Source organism: Pezoporus occidentalis, unplaced genomic scaffold (genome assembly GCF_034315485.1).
Source record: "Pezoporus occidentalis ecotype Australia unplaced genomic scaffold, CSIRO_AGI_Poc_V1 ctg373, whole genome shotgun sequence".
Classification (NCBI taxonomy): domain Eukaryota; kingdom Metazoa; phylum Chordata; class Aves; order Psittaciformes; family Psittacidae; genus Pezoporus; species Pezoporus occidentalis.
The window spans coordinates 67,532-87,267 of NW_026915695.1; the positions used below are offsets into that span (position 1 = coordinate 67,532).

General features: G+C 62.8%; 1 protein-coding gene and 1 long non-coding RNA gene across 6 annotated transcripts; one reads left to right on the forward strand and one right to left on the reverse strand.

Annotated features, from left to right (window-relative positions):
* Positions 1 to 222: 222 nt before the first annotated feature.
* On the reverse strand, positions 223 to 19,463 carry NPR1 (natriuretic peptide receptor 1). 5 transcript variants are annotated; one of them, XM_062631741.1, is made up of 21 exons: positions 18,761 to 19,462; positions 15,343 to 15,542; positions 13,827 to 13,940; positions 13,435 to 13,570; positions 12,782 to 12,873; positions 12,563 to 12,698; positions 12,392 to 12,476; positions 12,182 to 12,302; positions 10,973 to 11,047; positions 10,791 to 10,872; positions 10,581 to 10,685; positions 8,835 to 8,906; positions 8,597 to 8,756; positions 8,351 to 8,506; positions 6,871 to 7,039; positions 6,619 to 6,716; positions 4,783 to 4,975; positions 4,526 to 4,700; positions 2,579 to 2,677; positions 597 to 688; positions 223 to 446 (listed from the first exon to the last, which is right to left on the reverse strand). In XM_062631741.1, exons 1-21 carry the CDS (start codon positions 19,431 to 19,433, stop codon positions 384 to 386), a joined length of 3,096 nt encoding a protein of 1,031 aa, XP_062487725.1. In that variant the 5' UTR covers positions 19,434 to 19,462; the 3' UTR covers positions 223 to 383. The 5 variants fall into 5 exon arrangements, with proteins under 5 accessions (XP_062487725.1, XP_062487724.1, XP_062487727.1 ...); XM_062631740.1 differs by having other exon boundaries at positions 225 to 446; positions 6,619 to 6,765; positions 10,795 to 10,872; positions 18,761 to 19,461; XM_062631743.1 differs by lacking the exons at positions 223 to 446; positions 597 to 688; positions 2,579 to 2,677 and having other exon boundaries at positions 4,579 to 4,700; positions 6,619 to 6,765; positions 6,894 to 7,039; positions 10,795 to 10,872.
* Positions 5,138 to 8,422, forward strand: LOC134170386 (uncharacterized). Its single transcript, XR_009967262.1, has 3 exons — positions 5,138 to 5,191; positions 7,954 to 7,993; positions 8,316 to 8,422. It is a non-coding gene; the product is annotated as an uncharacterized LOC134170386 (long non-coding RNA).
* Positions 19,464 to 19,736: the final 273 nt, after the last annotated feature.

Consider the following 19,736-nt stretch of genomic DNA (forward strand, 5'->3'; position numbering starts at 1 on the left):
GCCCCATCACCCCATGTCCACATCACCTTTATTATAAAATTAGAGCTCTCGTGACCCCCCCCCGGCCCCACACCCCCCCACAACCCCCACCCCCCAGCCCCCCCAGGCCCCCCAAGCCCTGCACCCCCCCTTTCCGGTGCCCGTGCCCGGGGGGTCCCATGGGGTCCCCCCCGGAGCAGCCGGGGTGCACTGGGATGCGTTAGGATGCATTGGGGTGCATTGGGATGCACTGGGATGCATTGGGGTGCATTGGGATGCACAGGGATGCATTGGGGTGCACTGGGGTGCATTGGGGTTCATTGAGGACCGGGGAGGGGGGGGGAGGCTCGGAGGCGGTGCCTGGTGCAGCCCCCCCCGGGGGTCTGGGTGCTGCTGGGGGGGGGTCAGCCCCGGGTGCTGCCCCCCCGCTCCCCCAGCAGCCAATAGGTCCTCACCTTCCCCTTGCCCTATGGGGAGAGAGGGGGGGGGATCAGACAAAGGGGGGGGGGTCCCAGGGTGCCCATGGCCCCATCGGGGCTATGGGATGAGGATGGGGGGGGGGGGGGGATGGGGCCCATTGGGGCACCCATGGGGGTGGGGGAGGGGGCAGGACCCACCTTCATCTCCACGTCCCCCCGGAGCTCCAGCTCGAAGCAGCCGAACTCCTCCAGCACGGCCTTGGTCGCGGCGGAGATGTGGATCTTCAGGGCTGGGGAGCGGCGGCACCCATGGGTGCCCATCAGCACCCATAGGAGCCCATCAGCACCCATAGGAGCCCATCAGCACCCATGGGTGCCCATCAGCACCCATAGGAGCCCATCAGCACCCATAGGTGCCCATCAGCACCCATAGGAGCCCATCAGCTCCCATAGGAGCCCATCAGCACCCATAGGAGCCCATCAGCACCCATGGGTGCCCATCAGCTCCCATAGGTGCCCATCAGCACCCATAGGAGCCCATCAGCACCCATAGGAGCCCATCAGCTCCCATAGCTGCCCATCAGCACCCATAGGAGCCCATCAGCACCCATAGGTGCCCATCAACAACCGTGGGTGCCCATCAGCACCCATAGGAGCCCATCAGCACCCATAGGAGCCCATCAGCACCCATAGGAGCCCATCAGCTCCCATAGGTGCCCATCAGCACCCATAGGAGCCCATCAGCACCCATGGGTGCCCATCAGCTCCCATAGGTGCCCATCAGCACCCATAGGAGCCCATCAGCACCCATAGGAGCCCATCAGCTCCCATAGCTGCCCATCAGCACCCATAGGAGCCCATCAGCACCCATAGGAGCCCATCAACAAGCTTGGGTGCCCATCAGCACCCATAGGTGCCCATCAGCACCCATAGGAGCCCATCAGCTCCCATAGGAGCCCATCAGCACCCATAGGAGCCCATCAGCTCCCATAGGTGCCCATCAGCACCCATAGGTGCCCATCAACAACCGTGGGTGCCCATCAGCTCCCATAGGTGCCCATCAACAAGCTTGGGTGCCCATCAGCTCCCATAGGTGCCCATCAACAAGCTTGGGTGCCCATCAGCACCCATAGGAGCCCATCAGCACCCATAGGTGCCCATCAGCACCCATGGGTGCCCATCAGCTTCCATAGGAGCCCATCAACAAGCTTGGGTGCCCATCAGCACCCATAGGAGCCCATCAGCACCCATAGGAGCCCATCAGCACCCATAGGAGCCCATCAACAAGCTTGGGTGCCCATCAGCTCCCATAGGTGCCCATCACCGCCCATGGGTGCCCATCAGCAACCGTGAGTGCTCATCAACAACCATGGGTGCCCATCACCAACCGTGGGTGCCCATCAGCACCCATGGGTGCCCATCACCAACCATGGGTGCCCACCAGCACCCACAGTTGACCATCAGCACCCATAGGAGCCCATCACCAACTGTGGGTGCCCATCACCAACCATGGGTGCCCACCAGCACCCACAGGTGACCATCAGCACCCATAGGAGCCCATCACCAACTGTGGGTGCCCATCAGCTCCCATGGGTGCCCATCAGCAGCCATGGGTGCCCATCACCAACCATGGGTGCCCAGCAGCACCCATAGGAGCCCAGCAGCACCCATAGGAGCCCATCACCAACCATGGGTGCCCATCACCACCCATAGGAGCCCATCAGCTCCCATGGGTATCCATCACCAACCATGGGTGCCCATCAGCACCCGTGGGTGCCCATAACCACCCATAGGTGCCCATCAGCTCCCATGGGTGCCCATCAGCTCCCATAGATGCCCATCACCACCCATGGGTGCCCATCAGCTCCCATAGATGCCCATCACCAACCGTGGGTGCCCATCAGCTCCCATAGATGCCCATCACCAACCGTGGGTGCCCATCAGCTCCCATGGGTGCCCATCACCCATAGATGCCCACCAGCTCCCATAGGTGCCCAGCAGCACCCATAGGTGCCCATCACCACCCATAGATGCCCAGCAGCTCCCATAGGTGCCCAGCAGCACCCATAGGTGCCCACCAGCTCCCATAGGTGCCCAGCAGCACCCATAGGTGCCCAGCAGCACCCATAGATGCCCAGCAGCTCCCATAGGTGTCCCTCAGCACCCACGGGTGCCCTCACCTTCCCCATTGGACTCCATGCGCGAGGCCGTGTTCACCGTGTCCCCGAACAGGCAGTACCGGGGCATCTTGAGCCCCACAACCCCGGCACAGACGGGTCCTGGGGGGCACCCAGTGAGCACCCCCCATAGCTCCCACCCCACATGGCCCCACTGCCCCCTGGGCTCCATGGGAGGGCTGGGTGCCCATTGACCTGTGTGGGTGCTATGGCCCTGTCCCCATCTCTCCTGACCCATGTGGGTTCCCTCTCCCCATTGACCCATACGGCTTCCATGTCCCCAGCCCCACTGACCCCATATGGGTCCACATCCCCATTCCCCTCCATGGGTCCCCCCTCCCCATTGCCCCCCATGGGTCCCCCATTCCCATTGACCCCCCATGGCTTCTCTATCCCCATTGACCCACATTGGTCACACGTCCCCATTGACCCACATGGGTCCCATGTCCCCATCCCTATTGACCCATATGGGTTCTCCATCCCTATTGACCCCCATGGGTTCCCCATCCCCATTGCCCCCATGGCTTCCCCATTGCAATCACCCCCCATGGCTCCTCCATCCCCATTGCCCCCCATGGCTTCCCCATTGCAATCACCCCCCATGGGCTCCCCCATCCCCATTACCCTCTATGGGCTCCCCCATCCCCATTGTCCCCTATGGCTCCCCCATCCCCATTCCCCCCCATGGCTCCCCCATCCCCATTCCCCCCCATGGCTCCCCCATCCCCATTGCCCCCCATGGCTTTCCTATTGCAATCACCCCCCATGGGCTCCCCCATCCCCATTACCCCCCATGGCTCCCCCATCCCCATTGCCCCCCATGACTTCCCCATTGCAATCACCCCCCCATGGCTCCCCCATCCCCATTACCCCCAATGGCTCCCCCATCCCCATTCCCCCCCATGGCTCCCCCATCCCCATTGCCCCCCATGGCTCCCCCATCCCCATTCCCCCCCATGGGCTCCCCCATCCCCATTCCCCCCCATGGCTCCCCCATCCCCATTGCCCCCCATGGCTCCCCCATCCCCATTGCCCCCCATGGCTCTCCCATCCCCATTCCCCCCCATGGCTCCCCCATCCCCATTGCCCCCCATGGGTTCCCCATCCCCATTAACCCACATTGGTCACATATCCCCATTGACCCCCATGGGTCCCACGTCCCCATCCCCATTGCCCCCCATGGGCTCCCCCATCCCCATTGCCCCCCCATGGGCTGCCCCATCCCCATTACCCCCCATGGCTCCCCCATCCCCATTGCCCCCCATAGCTTCCCCATTGCAATCACCCCCCATGGGCTCCCCCATCCCCAGTGCCCCCCATGGCTCCCCCATCCCCATTGCCCCCCATGGCTCCCCCATCCCCATTGCCCCCCATGGGCTCCCCATCCCCATTACCCCCCATGGCTCCCCCATCCCCATTCCCCCCCCTGGGCTCCCCCATCCCCATTACCCCCCATGGCTCCCCCATCCCCATTGCCCCCCCATGGGCTCCCCCATCCCCATTACCCCCCATGGCTCCCCCATCCCAATTGCCCCCCATGGGCTCCCCATCCCCATTACCCCCCATGCCTTCCCCATCCCCATTACCCCCCATGGCTCCCCCATTGCAGTCACCCCCCATGGCTCCCCCATCCCCATTGCCCCCCATGGGCTCCCCATCCCCATTACCCCCCATGGCTCCCCCATCCCCATTCCCCCCCATGGGCTCCCCCATCCCCATTACCCCCCATGGCTCCCCCATCCCCATTCCCCCCCATGGCTCCCCCATCCCCAGTGCCCCCCATGGCTTCCCCATCCCCTTTTCCCCCATACGTCCCCCATCCCCATTGCCCCCCATGGGCTCCCCCATCCCCATTCCCCCCCATGGCTCCCCCATCCCCATTGCCCCCCATGCCTTCCCCATCCCCATTCCCCCCCATGCCTTCCCCATTGCCATCCCCGCCCCACTGACCCGTGTGCACCCCGATGCGCAGGCGCAGCTGCTGCTGGGGCCGGTGGCGGATGCGGAAGGAGCGCACGGCGTCGAGCAGCGCCAGCGCCATGCGCGCCACCTCGGGCGCGTGCTGCCGCCCGTTGCGCACCGGCAGCCCCGACACCACCATGTAGGCATCGCCGATGGTCTCCACCTGCGGACCGAGCGCCGTGGGGTGCCAACAACACCCAACAACACCCCCCAATGCGGGGGTCCCCATCATCCCCACCCCAAACCTTGTAGACGTCAAAGTGGTCGATGATGGCGTCGAAGCAAGTGTAGAGGTCGTTGAGCAGCGTCACCACCTGCATGGGCGTGCTCTGCGCCGACAGCGCCGTGAAGCCCACGATGTCGCTGAAGTAGATGGTGACGCTGTCGAAGGCCTCCGCCGGCACCGTCTCGCCCCGCTTCAGCTGCTCCGCCACCGAGCTGTGGGGTGGGGATGGGACATGGGGGGGGGGTGTCCACAGCTGCTGTAGGCATCCCCAGCCATGCAGGGGTGCTTGGATGCACCCATCAGCAGGTCCAGCCACCCATCAGAATGTCCAACCACCCATCACCATGTCCAAGCACCCATTAGCAGGTCCAACCACCCATCACCATGCACAACCACCCATCAGCAGGTCCAACCACCCATCACAGGAGGTCCAACCACCCGTCACCAGCTCCAACCACCCGTCACCATGCCCAACCACCCGTCACCATGTCCAACCACCTGTCACCATGCCCAACCACCCATCACAGGAGGTTCAACCACCCGTCACCACGTCCAACCACCCATCACCGTGTTCAACCACCCGTCACCATGTCCAACAACCCGTCACCAGCTCCAACCACCCGTCACCAGCTCCAACCACCCGTCACCAGCTCCAACCACCCACCCACCCACCCATCACCGTGTTCAACCACCCCTCACCAGCTCCAACCACCCCTCACCACGTCCAACCACCCCTCACCACGTCCAACCACCCATCACCAGCTCCAACCACCCATCACCATGTCCAACCACCCAACCACACATCACCACCTCCAACCACCCATCACCATGTCCAACCACCCATCACCAGCTCCAACCACCCGTCACCAGCTCCAACCACCCCTCACCACGTCCAACCACCCATCACCAGCTCCAACCACCCATCACCAGCTCCAACCACCCATCACCAGCTCCAACCACCCATCACCATGTCCAACCACCCAACCACACATCACCACCTCCAACCACCCATCACCATGTCCAACCACCCATCACCAGCTCCAACCACCCATCACCAGCTCCAACCACCCATCACCACGTCCAACCACCCCTCACCACGTCCAACCACCCATCACCATGTCCAACCACCCATCACCAGCTCCAACCACCCATCACCAGCTCCAACCACCCATCACCACGTCCAACCACCCCTCACCACGTCCAACCACCCATCACCATGTCCAACCACCCATCACCAGCTCCAACCACCCCTCACCATGTCCAACCACCCATCACCATGTCCAACCACCCAACCACCCATCACCAGCTCCAACCACCCCTCACCACATCCAACCACCCCTCACCATGTCCAACCACCCATCACCAGCTCCAACCACCCCTCACCACGTCCAACCACCCATCACCACGTCCAACCACCCCTCACCACGTCCAACCACCCATCACCATGTCCAACCACCCATCACCAGCTCCAACCACCCCTCACCATGTCCAACCACCCATCACCATGTCCAACCACCCAACCACCCATCACCAGCTCCAACCACCCCTCACCACATCCAACCACCCCTCACCATGTCCAACCACCCATCACCAGCTCCAACCACCCATCACCATGTCCAACCACCCAACCACCCATCACCAGCTCCAACCACCCATCACCACATCCAACCACCCATCACCACGTCCAACCACCCACCCACCCATCACCATACCCACCCACCCATCCCCACGTCCCAGCGCCCCCCCCAGCAGGGCAGGATTGTGTGCGTGTGTGTGTGTGTTTGCGCGATGCTGCCGTGGTACCCCACAGCGCGGTGGCTGGGGGGTCTCTATAGGGACCCCCATGGACGCTCACTGGGGCAGGATCTGGTAGAGCAGCGCCTCCGCCTTGCGCTTCTCCTCCAGGTAGGCCTGGGTGCGCTCCTCCACCAGCTCCTCCAGGTTGTTGGCGTACTGCTCCATGCGGGACAGCAGGTTGTCCAGGATGTTGCTGCTGCTCCCCCTGCGGGCAGGGGCTCAGCACCCATCTGGGGACCCACAGGGGTCCATCCGCCCCCCCCCCCCGCCGCGGTGGGGCTGGGGCCGGGGATGGGGATGGGGTCGGTACCTGTTGAACCTGCGGAGCTGCACCTTGATGTGGTTGAAGTCCGGGCGCTCCAGGGGGTCCTCGGCCCAGCAGAGCTGCATGAGCTGCCCCAGCTCCTCCAGCTGGCACCCCACGGCGGCCGAGGGGCGGAAGCTGGGGCGCTCGCCGCTCTTCACACGCTCGATGATCTCTGGGGAGGGGGACGGCAGCACCCGTCAGAGGGGAGCAGCACCCATCAACTGGTGCCAGCACCCAGCGATAGGTCAAAGCACCCATCGACTGGTCTAAGCACCCGTTGGTAGATCCAAGCACCCGTCGGTAGGTCCCAGCACCCATAGGTAGATCCAAGCACCCATCGGTAGATCCAAGCAACCATCGGTAGATCCAAGCAACCATCGGTAGATCCAAGCAGCCGTTGGTAGGTCCAAGCACCCATAGGTTGATCCAAGCACCCATCGGTAGGTCCAAGCACCCATCGGTAGATCCAAGCACCCATCGGTAGATCCAAGTACCCATCAGTAGATCCAAGCAGCCATCGGTAGGTCCAAGCACCCATCAGAAGATCCAAGCACCCATAGGTTGATCCAAGCACCCATCGGTAGGTCCAAGCACCCACCGGTAGATCCAAGCACCCATCGGTAGGTCCAAGCACCCATCGGTAGGTCCAAGCACCCATCGGTAGATCCAAGCACCCATCAGCTCATCCAATAACCCATCAGCAGGTCCCAGGACTCATCAGCTCATCCAAGCACCCATCAGGAGGTCCAAGCACCCATCAGAAGGCCCAAGCATCCATTGTCAGGTTCATGCACCCATTGTCAGGTCCAAGCACCCATCAGAAGGTCCAAGCACCCATCACAGCACATCCAAGCATCCATTGTGAGGCCCAAGCACCCATCAGGAGGTCCAAGCACCCATCGGAATGTCCGAGCACCCATCAGAAGATCCAAGCACCCATCAGAAGGCCCAAGCACCCATCAGAAGATCCAAGCACCCATTGTCAGGCCCAAGCACCCATCGGAAGGCCCAAGCATCCATTGTCAGGTCCAAGCAGCCATCAGAAGGTCCAAGCACCCATCGGAAGGCCCAAGCACCCATCGGAAGGCCCAAGCACCCATCAGAAGATCCAAGCACCCATCGGAAGGTCCAAGCACCCATCACAGCACATCCAAGCATCCATTGTCAGGCCCAAGAACCCATTGGAAGGCCCAAGCACCCATCGGAAGGCCCAAGCACCCATCGGAATGCCCAAGCACCCATTGGAAGATCCAAGCACCCATCAGGAGGTCCAAGCACCCATCGGAATGCCCAAGCACCCATCGGAAGATCCAAGCACCCATCGGAAGGCCCAAGCACCCATCAGAAGATCCAAGCACCCATCGGAATGTCCAAGCACCCATCAGAAGATCCAAGCACCCATCGGAATGTCCAAGCACCCATCAGAAGATCCAAGCACCCATTGTCAGGCCCAAGCACCCATCGGCTCCTGCTGCCCCCCAACCTTTGGGGCTGAGGTCCATGCCCTCCACGTAGAAGACCCCGTTGCGCAGGGCGATCTCCTGCAGGATGATGCCGAAGCTGTAGACATCCCCCTTCTGGGTACCACGGCCCGGGGGCTGCTCCATCCTCAAGAGCTCGGGCGCCGTCCACAGCTTCTCTGTGCCACCAAGAAGGGTGCTGAGGGCGAGCGGGGACCCCGGGGGTTGGGTGCTGGGGGGTGGTGGGGGGGATAGGGTTGGGTGCTCACTGGCGAAGAGGGCATGGGTGTCCTCCCCATCGGGGGGCAGGCGGAAGCTCTCCAGCCCATAGTCGGTGATCTTGAGCACGAAGCGGCTGTCCACCACGCAGTTGGAGGACTTGAGGTTGCCATGGGAGACGATGACGCCGTTGTGCAGGAATTGCATCCCCTGGGTGGGTGGGGGGGGGGTCAGGCTTGCGGCTGATTCCCGACGTCGGGAATGGGGATGCTGGGATTGGGCTCTTACCTTGACGATGTCGTGGGTGAGGGAATAGCGGAACATCCAGTCCAAGGTGATGCTCTCGTTCTCCAGGATGTCCTGAGGAGCACAGCACCGCCAGGGATTGGGCCGGGATGGGGACCAGCACCCATCGGCTCCGCCCACCCCAGGCACCCAGGGAGCATCGCCAGCCCCGATGGGTGCTGCAAGCAGCCCCATCCCCAGTGGGTGCTGGATGGAGCATCCCCAACCCAATGGGTGCTGGAAACAGCCCCATCCCCAATGGGTGCTGGATGGAGCATCCCCACCCAAATGGGTCCTGGAAGCATCCCCATCCCCAGTGGGTGCTGGATGGAGCATCCCCAACCCAATGGGTGCTGGAAACAGCCCCAGCCCCAGTGGGTGCTGGATGGAGCATCCCCACCCTGATGGGTGCCGGATGGAGCATCCCCAGCCCGATGGGTGCTGAATGGAGCATCCCCACCCTGATGGGTGCTGAATGGAGCATCCCCACGCTGATGGGTGCTGAATGGAGCATCCCCACCCCGATGGGTGCTGGATGGAGCATCCCCATTCCAATGGGTGCTGGATGGAGCAGCCCCATCCCATTGGGTGCCGGATGGAGCATCCCCACCCCGTTGGGTGCTGGATGGAGCATCCCCAGCCCGATGGGTGCCGAATGGAGCATCCCCACCCCGATGGGTGCCGAATGGAGCATCCCCACCCCGATGGGTGCCGAATGGAGCATCCCCACCCTGATGGGTGCCGAATGGAGCATCCCCATTCCAATGGGTGCCGAATGGAGCATCCCCACCCTGATGGGTGCTGGATGGAGCATCCCCACCCCGATGGGTGCTGGATGGAGCATCCCCATTCCAATGGGTGCTGGATGGAGCAGCCCCATCCCATTGGGTGCTGGATGGAGCATCCCCACCCCGATGGGAGCCGAATGGAGCATCCCCACCCCGATGGGTGCCGAATGGAGCATCCCCACCCCGATGGGTGCCGAATGGAGCATCCCCACCCTGATGGGTGCCGAATGGAGCATCCCCACCCCGATGGGTGCCGAATGGAGCATCCCCACCCCGATGGGTGCCGAATGGAGCATCCCCAGCCCGATGGGTGCCGAATAGAGCATCCCCATTCCAATGGGTGCCGAATGGAGCATCCCCAGCCAATGGGTGCCGAATGGAGCATCCCCACCCCGATGGGTGCCAAATGGAGCATCCCCACCCCGATGGGTGCTGAATGGAGCATCCCCACCCCGATGGGTGCCGAATGGAGCATCCCCACCCCGATGGGTGCCGAATGGAGCATCCCCATTCCAATGGGTGCTGGATGGAGCATCCCCACCCCAATGGGTGCCGAATGGAGCATCCCCACCCTGATGGGAGCCGAATGGAGCATCCCCACCCCGATGGGTGCCGAATGGAGCATCCCCACCCTGATGGGTGCCGAATGGAGCATCTCCACCCTGATGGGTGCCGAATGGAGCATCCCCACCCTGATGGGTGCCGAATGGAGCATCCCCACCCCGATGGGTGCCGAATGGAGCATCCCCATTCCAATGGGTGCTGGATGGAGCATCCCCACCCCAATGGGTGCCGAATGGAGCATCCCCACCCTGATGGGAGCCGAATGGAGCATCCCCACCCCGATGGGTGCCGAATGGAGCATCCCCACCCTGATGGGTGCCGAATGGAGCATCCCCACCCCGATGGGTGCCGAATGGAGCATCCCCACCCCGATGGGTGCAGGTGGTCCCTGGGGTACCTGCAGGCTGCCCCGGGGGCAGTACTCGGTCAGGATGCAGATGTTGGGGGGGTCGGTGCAGGCGCCGATGAAGCGGGTGAGGTGCTCGTTTTGGACATCCCGCATCTGAGAGAGGGGAGCAGGGGCTGGGAGCGGCCCCACGGCCCCACGGCCCTCCCCATAGCCCTCCCCATGGCCCCATAGCCCTCCCCACGGCGCCGCGCGCTTCACCTACGTGCTTCAGCTCGAAGAGGACCTTGCGCGTGAGCTCGATGCGCGGGCGGTTCAGGTGCTTCACGGCCACCAGGTTGCCCTGGGAGGGGGGCACAAAGGGGTGGGGAGGTGCCTCCCACCCCATATCCCCCTGGGAAAGGGGGGGGCTTTCAGGGCCAGGCCAGCCCGTGCCGGGGTACCTTGTAATAGGCGGTCTTGGCGTAGACCTGGAACTGCCCCTCTGTGGTCATCAGGGAGCCGTAGTTGGAGCCCCTCTGGATGGGGAGGGAAGCGGCGTGAGCCCTGCCCCTGCTCCCCATCACCTCCAAACCCTGACCCCATCACCTCCAAACCCTGACCCCATCACCTCCAAACCCTGACCCCACCGCCTCCAAACCCTGCTCCCCATCACCCCCAAACCCTGATCCCCATCACCCCCAAACCCTCACCCCACCACCCCCAAACCCTGACCCCACCACCCCCAAACCCTGCTCCCCATCATCCCCAAACCCTGATCCCACCACCCCCAAACCCTGCTCCCCATCACCTCCAAACCCTGATCCCCACCCCCAAACCCTGACCCCATCACCACCAAACCCTGACCCCATCACCCCCAAACCCTGCTCCCCATCACCCCCAAACCCTGACCCCATCACCCCCAAACCCTGCTCCCCATCACCTCCAAAGCCTGACCCCATCACCTCCAAACCCTGCTCCCCATCACCCCCAAACCCTGCTCCCCATCACCCCCAAACCCTGACCCCATCACCCCCAAACCCTGCTCCCCATCACCCCCAAACCCTGACCCCATCACCCCCAAACCCTGACCCCATCGCCCCCAAACCCTGCTCCCCATCGCCCCCAAACCCTGACCCCATCGCCCCCAAACCCTGACCCCACCGCCCCCAAACCCTGACCCCATCACCTCCAAGCCCTGACCCCATCGCCCCCAAACCCTGACCCCACCGCCCCCAAACCCTGACCCCATCACCCCCAAACCCTGCTCCCCACCGCCCCCAAACCCCGCTCCCCACCACCCCCAAACCCTGCTCCCCACCACCCCCAAACCCTGAACCCATCACCCCCAAACCCTGCTCCCCATCACCTCCAAAACCTGCTCCCCATCACCTCCAAACCTTGATCCCCATCACCTCCAAAGCCTGATCCCATCACCCCCAAACCATGATCCCATCACCTCCAAACCCTGACCCCATCACCTCCAAACCCTGACCCCATCAACCCCAAACCCTGACCCCATCACCTCCAAACCCTGACCCCATCACCTCCAAACCCTGACCCCATCACCTCCAAAACCTGATCCCATCACCCCCAAACCCTGCTCCCCATCTCCAAACCCTGACCCCACCGCCCCCAAACCCTGACCCTCCGCCTGCTCCCCACCACCTCACCAGGGACAGGGTGAGTTTGCTGCCGGCGCTCCGCAGGTGCTTCTCCAAGCTGCTCATCTGCACATCTTCCCACCGGATCCGCCACAGCTCGGCCGCCAGCTCCTTCTCCAGCGCCAGCTTCCTGCTCCAAGGCAGCATCCCCATGAGACCCCCCCCCACAACCCCAAAACCCCGTCCATCCCCACCACCTCTGGGCACAGCAGCACCTACCTATAGATGAAGAAGGAGGTGACGGTGATGGCCAAGAGGATGAGGCTCACCACAAGGGACAGGACCTCCAGGGTGGACAGGCTGCCTGCAGGGTGACAGGAAGCCGATGGGTGACCGGGTTGTGTGGGGGGGTCCATGGCCTGTGTCCCCCCCTCTATGGACCCCGCTCACCTTTGTGGCACTGGGGGTCACTGTTGTCAAAGCCACAGGGGGGGACATCGGAGGGGACCACGTTCCCCGGCCAATGGATGGCGCGGCCCGGCACCATCTGGAGCTTCTTGGTGGTGCCGTTGTAGTTGGCCACAATCTGATGGGGGATGAAGGGGGGAAGCGGGTGGGAGGAGGCCCCCGGTCGCCCCACGGGAGGGGTGCTCCCCTGTTGGGGCTCACCTGGAAGTCCCCCCGCACCGGGTCCATGTCCCAGAGGGAATAATCGCTCTCCCGGTCGCCGTTCTCATCGATCTTCAGGAAGCCGGTGACGCCTGAGGGTGAGAGGTGGGAGGTATGGATGGGGTGGGGATGGGGTGGGAATGGGGTGGGGATGGGGATGGGGTGGGATGGGAATGGGATGGGATGGGATGGGATGGGGATGGGGATGGGATGGGGATGGGGATGGGATGGGATGGGATGGGATGGGGATGGGGTGGGGATGGGATGAGGATGGGATGGGAATGGGATGGGGTGGGGATGGGATGAGGATGGGATGGGAATGGGATGGGGGGGAATGGGATATGATGGGAATGGGATGGGATGAGATGAGATGGGATGGGGATGGGATGGAGATGGGATGGGATGGGGATGGGGATGGGATTGGATGAAATGAGATGGGATGTGATGGAATGGGATGGGATGGGGATGGGATTAGATGGGAATGGGATGGGGATGGGGATGGGGATGAGGATGGGGATGGGATGGGGATGGGATGGGATGGGATGGGATGGGATGGGGATGGGATGGGATGGGATGGGATGGGATGCAGATGGGATGGGATGCAGATGGGATGGAGATGGGATGTGATGGGATGGGGATGGGATGGGACCCACCATAGAAGGTGCGGTTCCACATCTGGCGGGTGACGGCGGTGGCGTTGCTGATGGAGCCGCCGCGCTCCAGCGTCTCGTTGAGGGCCTGTGCGTAGAGCAGGACCCCGTCGTGGAAGGCGGCCGCGATGAAGTTCATCTGGGGGCATGGGGACAGCTCGGCATGGGGAACGGCTTCAGCTCCATCCCATGTCCCCTCGTCCCCATGTCCCCGTCTCCATCCCATGGCCCTCAGCAGCTCCATCTCCATCCCATGCCCCATCTTCATCCCATACCCCCTTGCCCCCAGCTCCATCCCGCATCCCTCAGCAGCTCCATCTCCACCCTATAGGATTTGTCCCTTATCCCAGTTCCCTTCACCCTTCAGCTTTCCCGTTGCCATCCCTATATCCCACCAAGCCGTCCTTCATGGAGAAGTTGAAGTGAGCCATGGCCTCCTCCTTCAGCCGCGCCAGGAAGGGCCGGTACTCAGGGTTTGTGGGCTCCTTGTAGGTGATGATGGTGACAGCCTGGGAAGGGGAGAGCGGGTGGAGCTGGGACACAGGGCCATCAACTGCAACCCTCCAAATGAGGAGCACCCATTGCATCATGATGCTCACACGATGGGTACTGGTACCACACATGATGGGTACCGGTATCACACACAGTGAGTACCAGTGTCACACACGATGGGTACCGGTATCACACACGATGGGTACCGGTATCACCCACAATGGGTACCGGTATCACACCCCATGTGTACCGGTATCACACCGACGATGGGTACCGGTATTACACATTATGGGTACCGGTATTACACACAATGGGTATTGGTGTCACACATGATGGGTACTGGTGTCACCCACCATGGGTACCGGTGTCACACACGATGGGTACCGGTGTCAGCCATGATGGGTACCGGTGTCACACACGATGGGTACCGGTATCACACACGATGGGTACTGGTGTCACACATGATGGGTACCGGTATCACACACTATGGGTACCAGTGTCACACACAATGGGTACCGGTGTCACCCACGATGGGTACTGGTGTCACCCACGATGGGTACCGGTGTCACACACGATGGGTACCAGTGTCACACATGATGGGGACTGGTGTCACCCACCATGGGTACCGGTGTCACACACGATGGGTACCGGTATCACACACTATGGGTACCAGTGTCACCCACGATGGGTACCGGTGTCACACATGATGGGGACTGGTGTCACCCACCATGGGTACCAGTACCACATATGACGGGTACTGGTACCACACATGATGCGTACTGGTATCACACACATGCTGGGTACGAGTATCACACAGGATGGGTTCCAGTGTCACCCATGACGGGTATCGGTATCACACATGATGGGTACCGGTATCACACACATGATGGGTACCTATATCACACATGATGGGTACCAGTATCACACATGATGGGTACTGGTATCACACACAATGGGTACAGGTATCACACACACAGTGGGTACCAGTATCACCCATGATGGGTACTGGTATCACACACAATGGGTACTGGTATCACCCATGATGGGTACCGGTGTCACACACATGATGGGTACCGGTATCACCCATCATGGGTACCGGTATCAAACACGATGGGTACCGGTATCACCCACGATGGGCTCCGGTGTCACCCATGATGGGTACTGGTGTCACACACACGATGGGTACCGGTATCACCCACGATGGGTACCGGTGTCACCCATGATGGGTACCAGTGTCACACACGATGGGTACCAGTATCACCCATGATGGGTACCGGTGTCACACACGATGGGTACCGGTATCACACACGATGGGTACCGGTGTCACACACGATGGGTATCAGTGTCACCCATGATGGGTACCGGTATCACACACGATGGGTACCGGTGTCACCCACGATGGGTACCGGTGTCACCCACCTCGAAGGCCCTGCGTGCGGCCGCGTCGTGGCGGTCCCCGCGCCTCCATGGCCGCTGGGGCTCGGGGAAGCGGCTCCCCTGCAGGCTGGCCCCGAAGATGTCGATGTAGAAGAAGACGAAGTCCCCGCGCGTGAGCCCCTCGCGCTCCGCCTGCAGCAGCAGCTCCCGCAGCGTGCCCGGGGCGCAGCACACGTAAACCACTGCGGGAGGGACACGGCGGCAGCCCTGAGACACCGCGGCCCGGCCTATGGCAACCGGGGACATCCCCATCCCTGCCTATGGCAACCGGGGACATCCCCATCCCTGCCTATGGCAACTGGAGACATCCCCATCCCTGCCTATGGTAACCAGGGACACCCCCATCCCTGCCTATGGCAACCGGGGACATCCCCATCCCTGCTTATGGCAACCGGGGACATCCCCATCCCTGCCTATGGCAACCGGGGACATCCCTGTGTCCATCCCCCTGCTCCATCCCATGTTCCTCAGCAGCTCCAGCTCCACCCCATTTCCACAGATCCATTCCATGTCCCTTGTCCTCATTTTCCCAGCTCCACCCCGTGTCCTGCAGCAGCTCCAACTTCATCCCATGTCCCAGCTCTATTCCATATCCCCATGTCCCAGCCCCACCCCATATCCCCTGTTCCCATGTTCCCCAGCTCTATCCCATGTCCCTCAACAGCTCTAACTCCATCCCACATCCCCTGCTCCATCCCACGTCCTGCAGCACCTCCAGCCCCATCCCATGTCCCAGCCCCATCCCATGTCCCAGTTCCATCCCATGTCCTGCAGCAGCTCCAACTTCATCCCATGTCCCAGCTCTATTCCATATGTCCATGTCCCCAACTCCATCCCATGACCCTCAGCAGCTCCAGCCCTATCCCATGTCCCAACTCTATCCCATGTCCCAGCCCCATCCCATGTCCCAGCCCCATCCCATGTCCCAGTCCCATCCCATGTCCCCTGTTCCCATGTCCCAGCCCCATCCCATGTCCCCTGTTCCCATGTTCCCTGTTCCCATGTCCCCTGTTCCCATGTCCCAGCCCCATCCCATGTCCCCTGTTCCCATGTTCCCTGTTCCCATGTCCCCTGTCCCCATGTCCCAGCCCCATCCCATGTCCCAGCCCCATCCCATGTCCCAGTCCCATCCCATGTCCCCTGTTCCCATATCCCCTGTTCCCATGTCCCAGCCCCATCCCATGTCCCCTGTTCCCATATCCCCTGTTCCCATGTCCCAGCCCCATCCCATGTCCCCTGTTCCCATGTCCCCTGTCCCCATGTCCCAGCCCCATCCCATGTCCCAGCCCCATCCCATGTCCCAGTCCCATCCCATGTCCCCTGTTCCCATGTCCCCTGTTCCCATGTCCCAGCCCCATCCCATGTCCCAGCCCCATCCCATGTCCCCTGTTCCCATGTCCCAGTCCCATCCCATGCCCCTGTTCCCATATCCCCTGTTCCCATGTCCCAGCCCCATCCCATGTCCCAGCCCCCCCCCGCCCCATGTCCCCTGTCCCCATGTCCCAGCCCCATCCCATGTCCCAGCCCCATCCCATGTCCCCTGTTCCCATGTCCCAGCCCCATCCCATGTCCCCTGTTCCCATGTCCCAGCCCCATCCCATGTCCCCTGTTCCCATGTCCCCTGTTCCCATGTCCCCTGTTCCCATGTCCCAGTCCCATCCCATGTCCCAGCCCCATCCCATGTCCCAGCCCCATCCCATGTCCCCTGTTCCCATGTCCCAGCCCCATCCCATGTCCCCTGTTCCCATATCCCCTGTTCCCATGTCCCAGCCCCATCCCATGTCCCCTGTTCCCATGTCCCCTGTCCCCATGTCCCAGCCCCATCCCATGTCCCAGCCCCATCCCATGTCCCAGCCCCATCCCATGTCCCCTGTTCCCATGTCCCAGCCCCATCCCATGTCCCAGCCCCCCCGCCCCATGTCCCTCGCTGCCCCCCCCCGCCCCATGCCCTGTGCCCGCTCCGGGCAGGGGCCGCAGGGAGCCCCCCCTTTCCCCCCCGTTGCCCCCCCCATGCCCGTTCCAGGTTTCCTGTTTTCCCGACTCCGCTTCCTCCTCCCCGGGCCCGATCCCGGCAGAGCCCGACCCCGGCCACGGAGCGACCCCGAGCCTGCCCCCGATCCCCCGGGATCCATTGGATCCAATGGGACCCCAGGGAACTGCCCTGTGAGGGGGGGGGGGGGGGGTGTCCGGCCGCGCCCCCCCCCAACCCCAGCGCGGCACCCACTGGGCACGGCCGGATGGCACCCACCCAGCGCCAGCGCCGCCGGCACCACCCGTTGGCTCCGGCTGGAGCGGATGGGGACGGGATGGGAGTGGGAATAGAATGGGAATAGGGAGGGAATGGGATTGGGATGAGAATGGGATTGGGATGGGAATGGGGATGGGATAGGAATACAGATAGGAATGGGGATGGAAATGGGATTGGGATAGGAATATGGATAGGAATGGGGATGGGAATGGGATTGGGATAGGAATGGGGATGGAAATGGGATTGGGATAGGAATATGGATAGGAATGGGGATGGGAATAGGAATGGGATGGCAATAGGGATGGGGATGGAAATGGGATTGGGATGGGAATAGGGATGGGAATGCAGATGGGAATGGGAATAGGGATGGGAATGGGGATGGAATAGGGATGGAATGGGGATGGGAATGGGATGGGGATGGGAATGGGGATGGAATAGGGATGGAATGGGGATGGGAATGGAATTGGGATGGGAATAGGGATTGGAATATGGATGGAATGGGATTGAGATGGGAATGGGGTGGGAATAGGGATGGGAATGGGAATAGGGATGGGAATGGAATTTGGATGGGAATAGGGATGGGAACAGGAATGGGAATAGGGATGGGAATGGGAAGCGAATTGAGATGGGAATAGGAATGGGAATAGGGATGAGAATGGGGATGGGAATAGAGATGGGAATGGTGGCCATGCTCAGCAGCCCCCAGTGGGTCACAACACGGGGTGAGGGCAGCACCCATGAGTGCAGTCATACAACACGCCTGTGCAGAGCCATGTAAAGTTGGGTAGAGCCAAGTCAAGGGGAATGGGGTTGGAAATGGGAATGGGGATGGGGATAGGGACGGGAATGGGGATGGGAATAGGGATAGGGATGGGGATGGGGATAGGGATAGGGATGGGGATAGGGATGGGGATGGGGATGGGGATGGGATGGGAATAGTGATGGGGATGGGGATGGGGATAGGGATAGGGATGGGGATGGGGATGGGAATGGGACAGGGGCTGTCGGCCGCCCTCATCATCTCCCAGCTGCTCACAGCACGGGGTGAACGCAGCCCCTTCAGCCGCCCGCACCCGCACCACCCCGAGCCCATCCCCGCTCATCCCCCTTCCCCTACCGATCCCCATCCCCATCCCCATCCCCGGCACCCACCGCGCCCCTTGTGCTTGATCTCCTGGATGATGAAGGAGAAGTTCCCCCCGCCGCGGAACACCACGTCCAGCACGGTGAGGTTGCGCAGGGCCGGCAGCTGCACGTAGAGCCCTTCGGCGGCGAAGAAGTAGGGGCGATCGTCGACCTTCTCGTCCCAATAAACCAGCAGCGCCCGGCGGGTCCAATTGAAGCGGCGGTGGAGCTGCACCCCCAGCTCGCCCAGCTTGCGGTGGCTGGGACCGGCTCTGGTCGTGAGCCCGAACTGCTCCCGTTTGTCGTCGAAGCCGTGAGCCTCGGCCCCGGCCGTCACCAGCGGCAGTCGCCAGTGGCTCGTGAAGCGGGCGACCGGCGCCGCCGTGTACACGCAGCCCGGCCCGAGGAAGGCTGCGGGGTGATGGGCGAGCTGCAGGTCGACGGCGGCCAAAGGCGCGGCCATCTCGGAGCAGACTCCGTGCCCGTCCTCGCTGCTGCCGAACACCCAGCGCAGGGTGAAGCCCGGCAGGAGGTCGGAGCGGGCGTTCACGGCGCCCACGGCCAAGCGCACGGCGGGGCCCACGCGTGGCCAAGCCCAGGGGTAGCTGAGGTTGCGCTCGGGCAGGACCACGGCCAAAGTCAGCGCCGTGGCCGTCGCCGTCGGTGCCGCGCAGCAGAGCGCGGCCAGGACCGCGAGCATCGCCCCACGGAGAAGGACTTTGGGACTGCCCCCCCCCACACCCCCCCACCCCACCTCCTCCTGCCCTCCAACCCAGCGGCACAACGGGGCTGAGCCCTTCCTTCCCCCCCCCCCCGTTATCATCCACACCGAGCTTAACCCCTTCCTGCCCGCCCCGGCGGAGCGCTGCGGGACGGGGCCGCCCCGTGGTGGGTGCGGGAAGTTCCACCCGTGGGGTGTTAAATGGGGGGGGGTGTGGGGTGTGTTAAGGGATGGGACCCCCATGGAAAAAGGGGGTGCTGGGACCTCCCAAACTCGCCCCAC

Excerpts from the sequence above, each read along its gene's own strand:
- NPR1 (XM_062631740.1), bottom strand. The coding sequence starts at position 19,433 with ATGCTCGCGGTCCTGGCCGCGCTCTGCTGCGCGGCACCGACGGCGACG. Across the intron at positions 13,941-15,342 it reads CCGCACGCAGGGCCTTCGAG|GCTGTCACCATCATCACCTA; the intron begins GTGGGTGACACC and ends TCCCCTTCCCAG. Across the intron at positions 13,571-13,826 it reads TCTCCATGAAGGACGGCTTG|ATGAACTTCATCGCGGCCGC; the intron begins GTGGGATATAGG and ends CCATGCCCCCAG.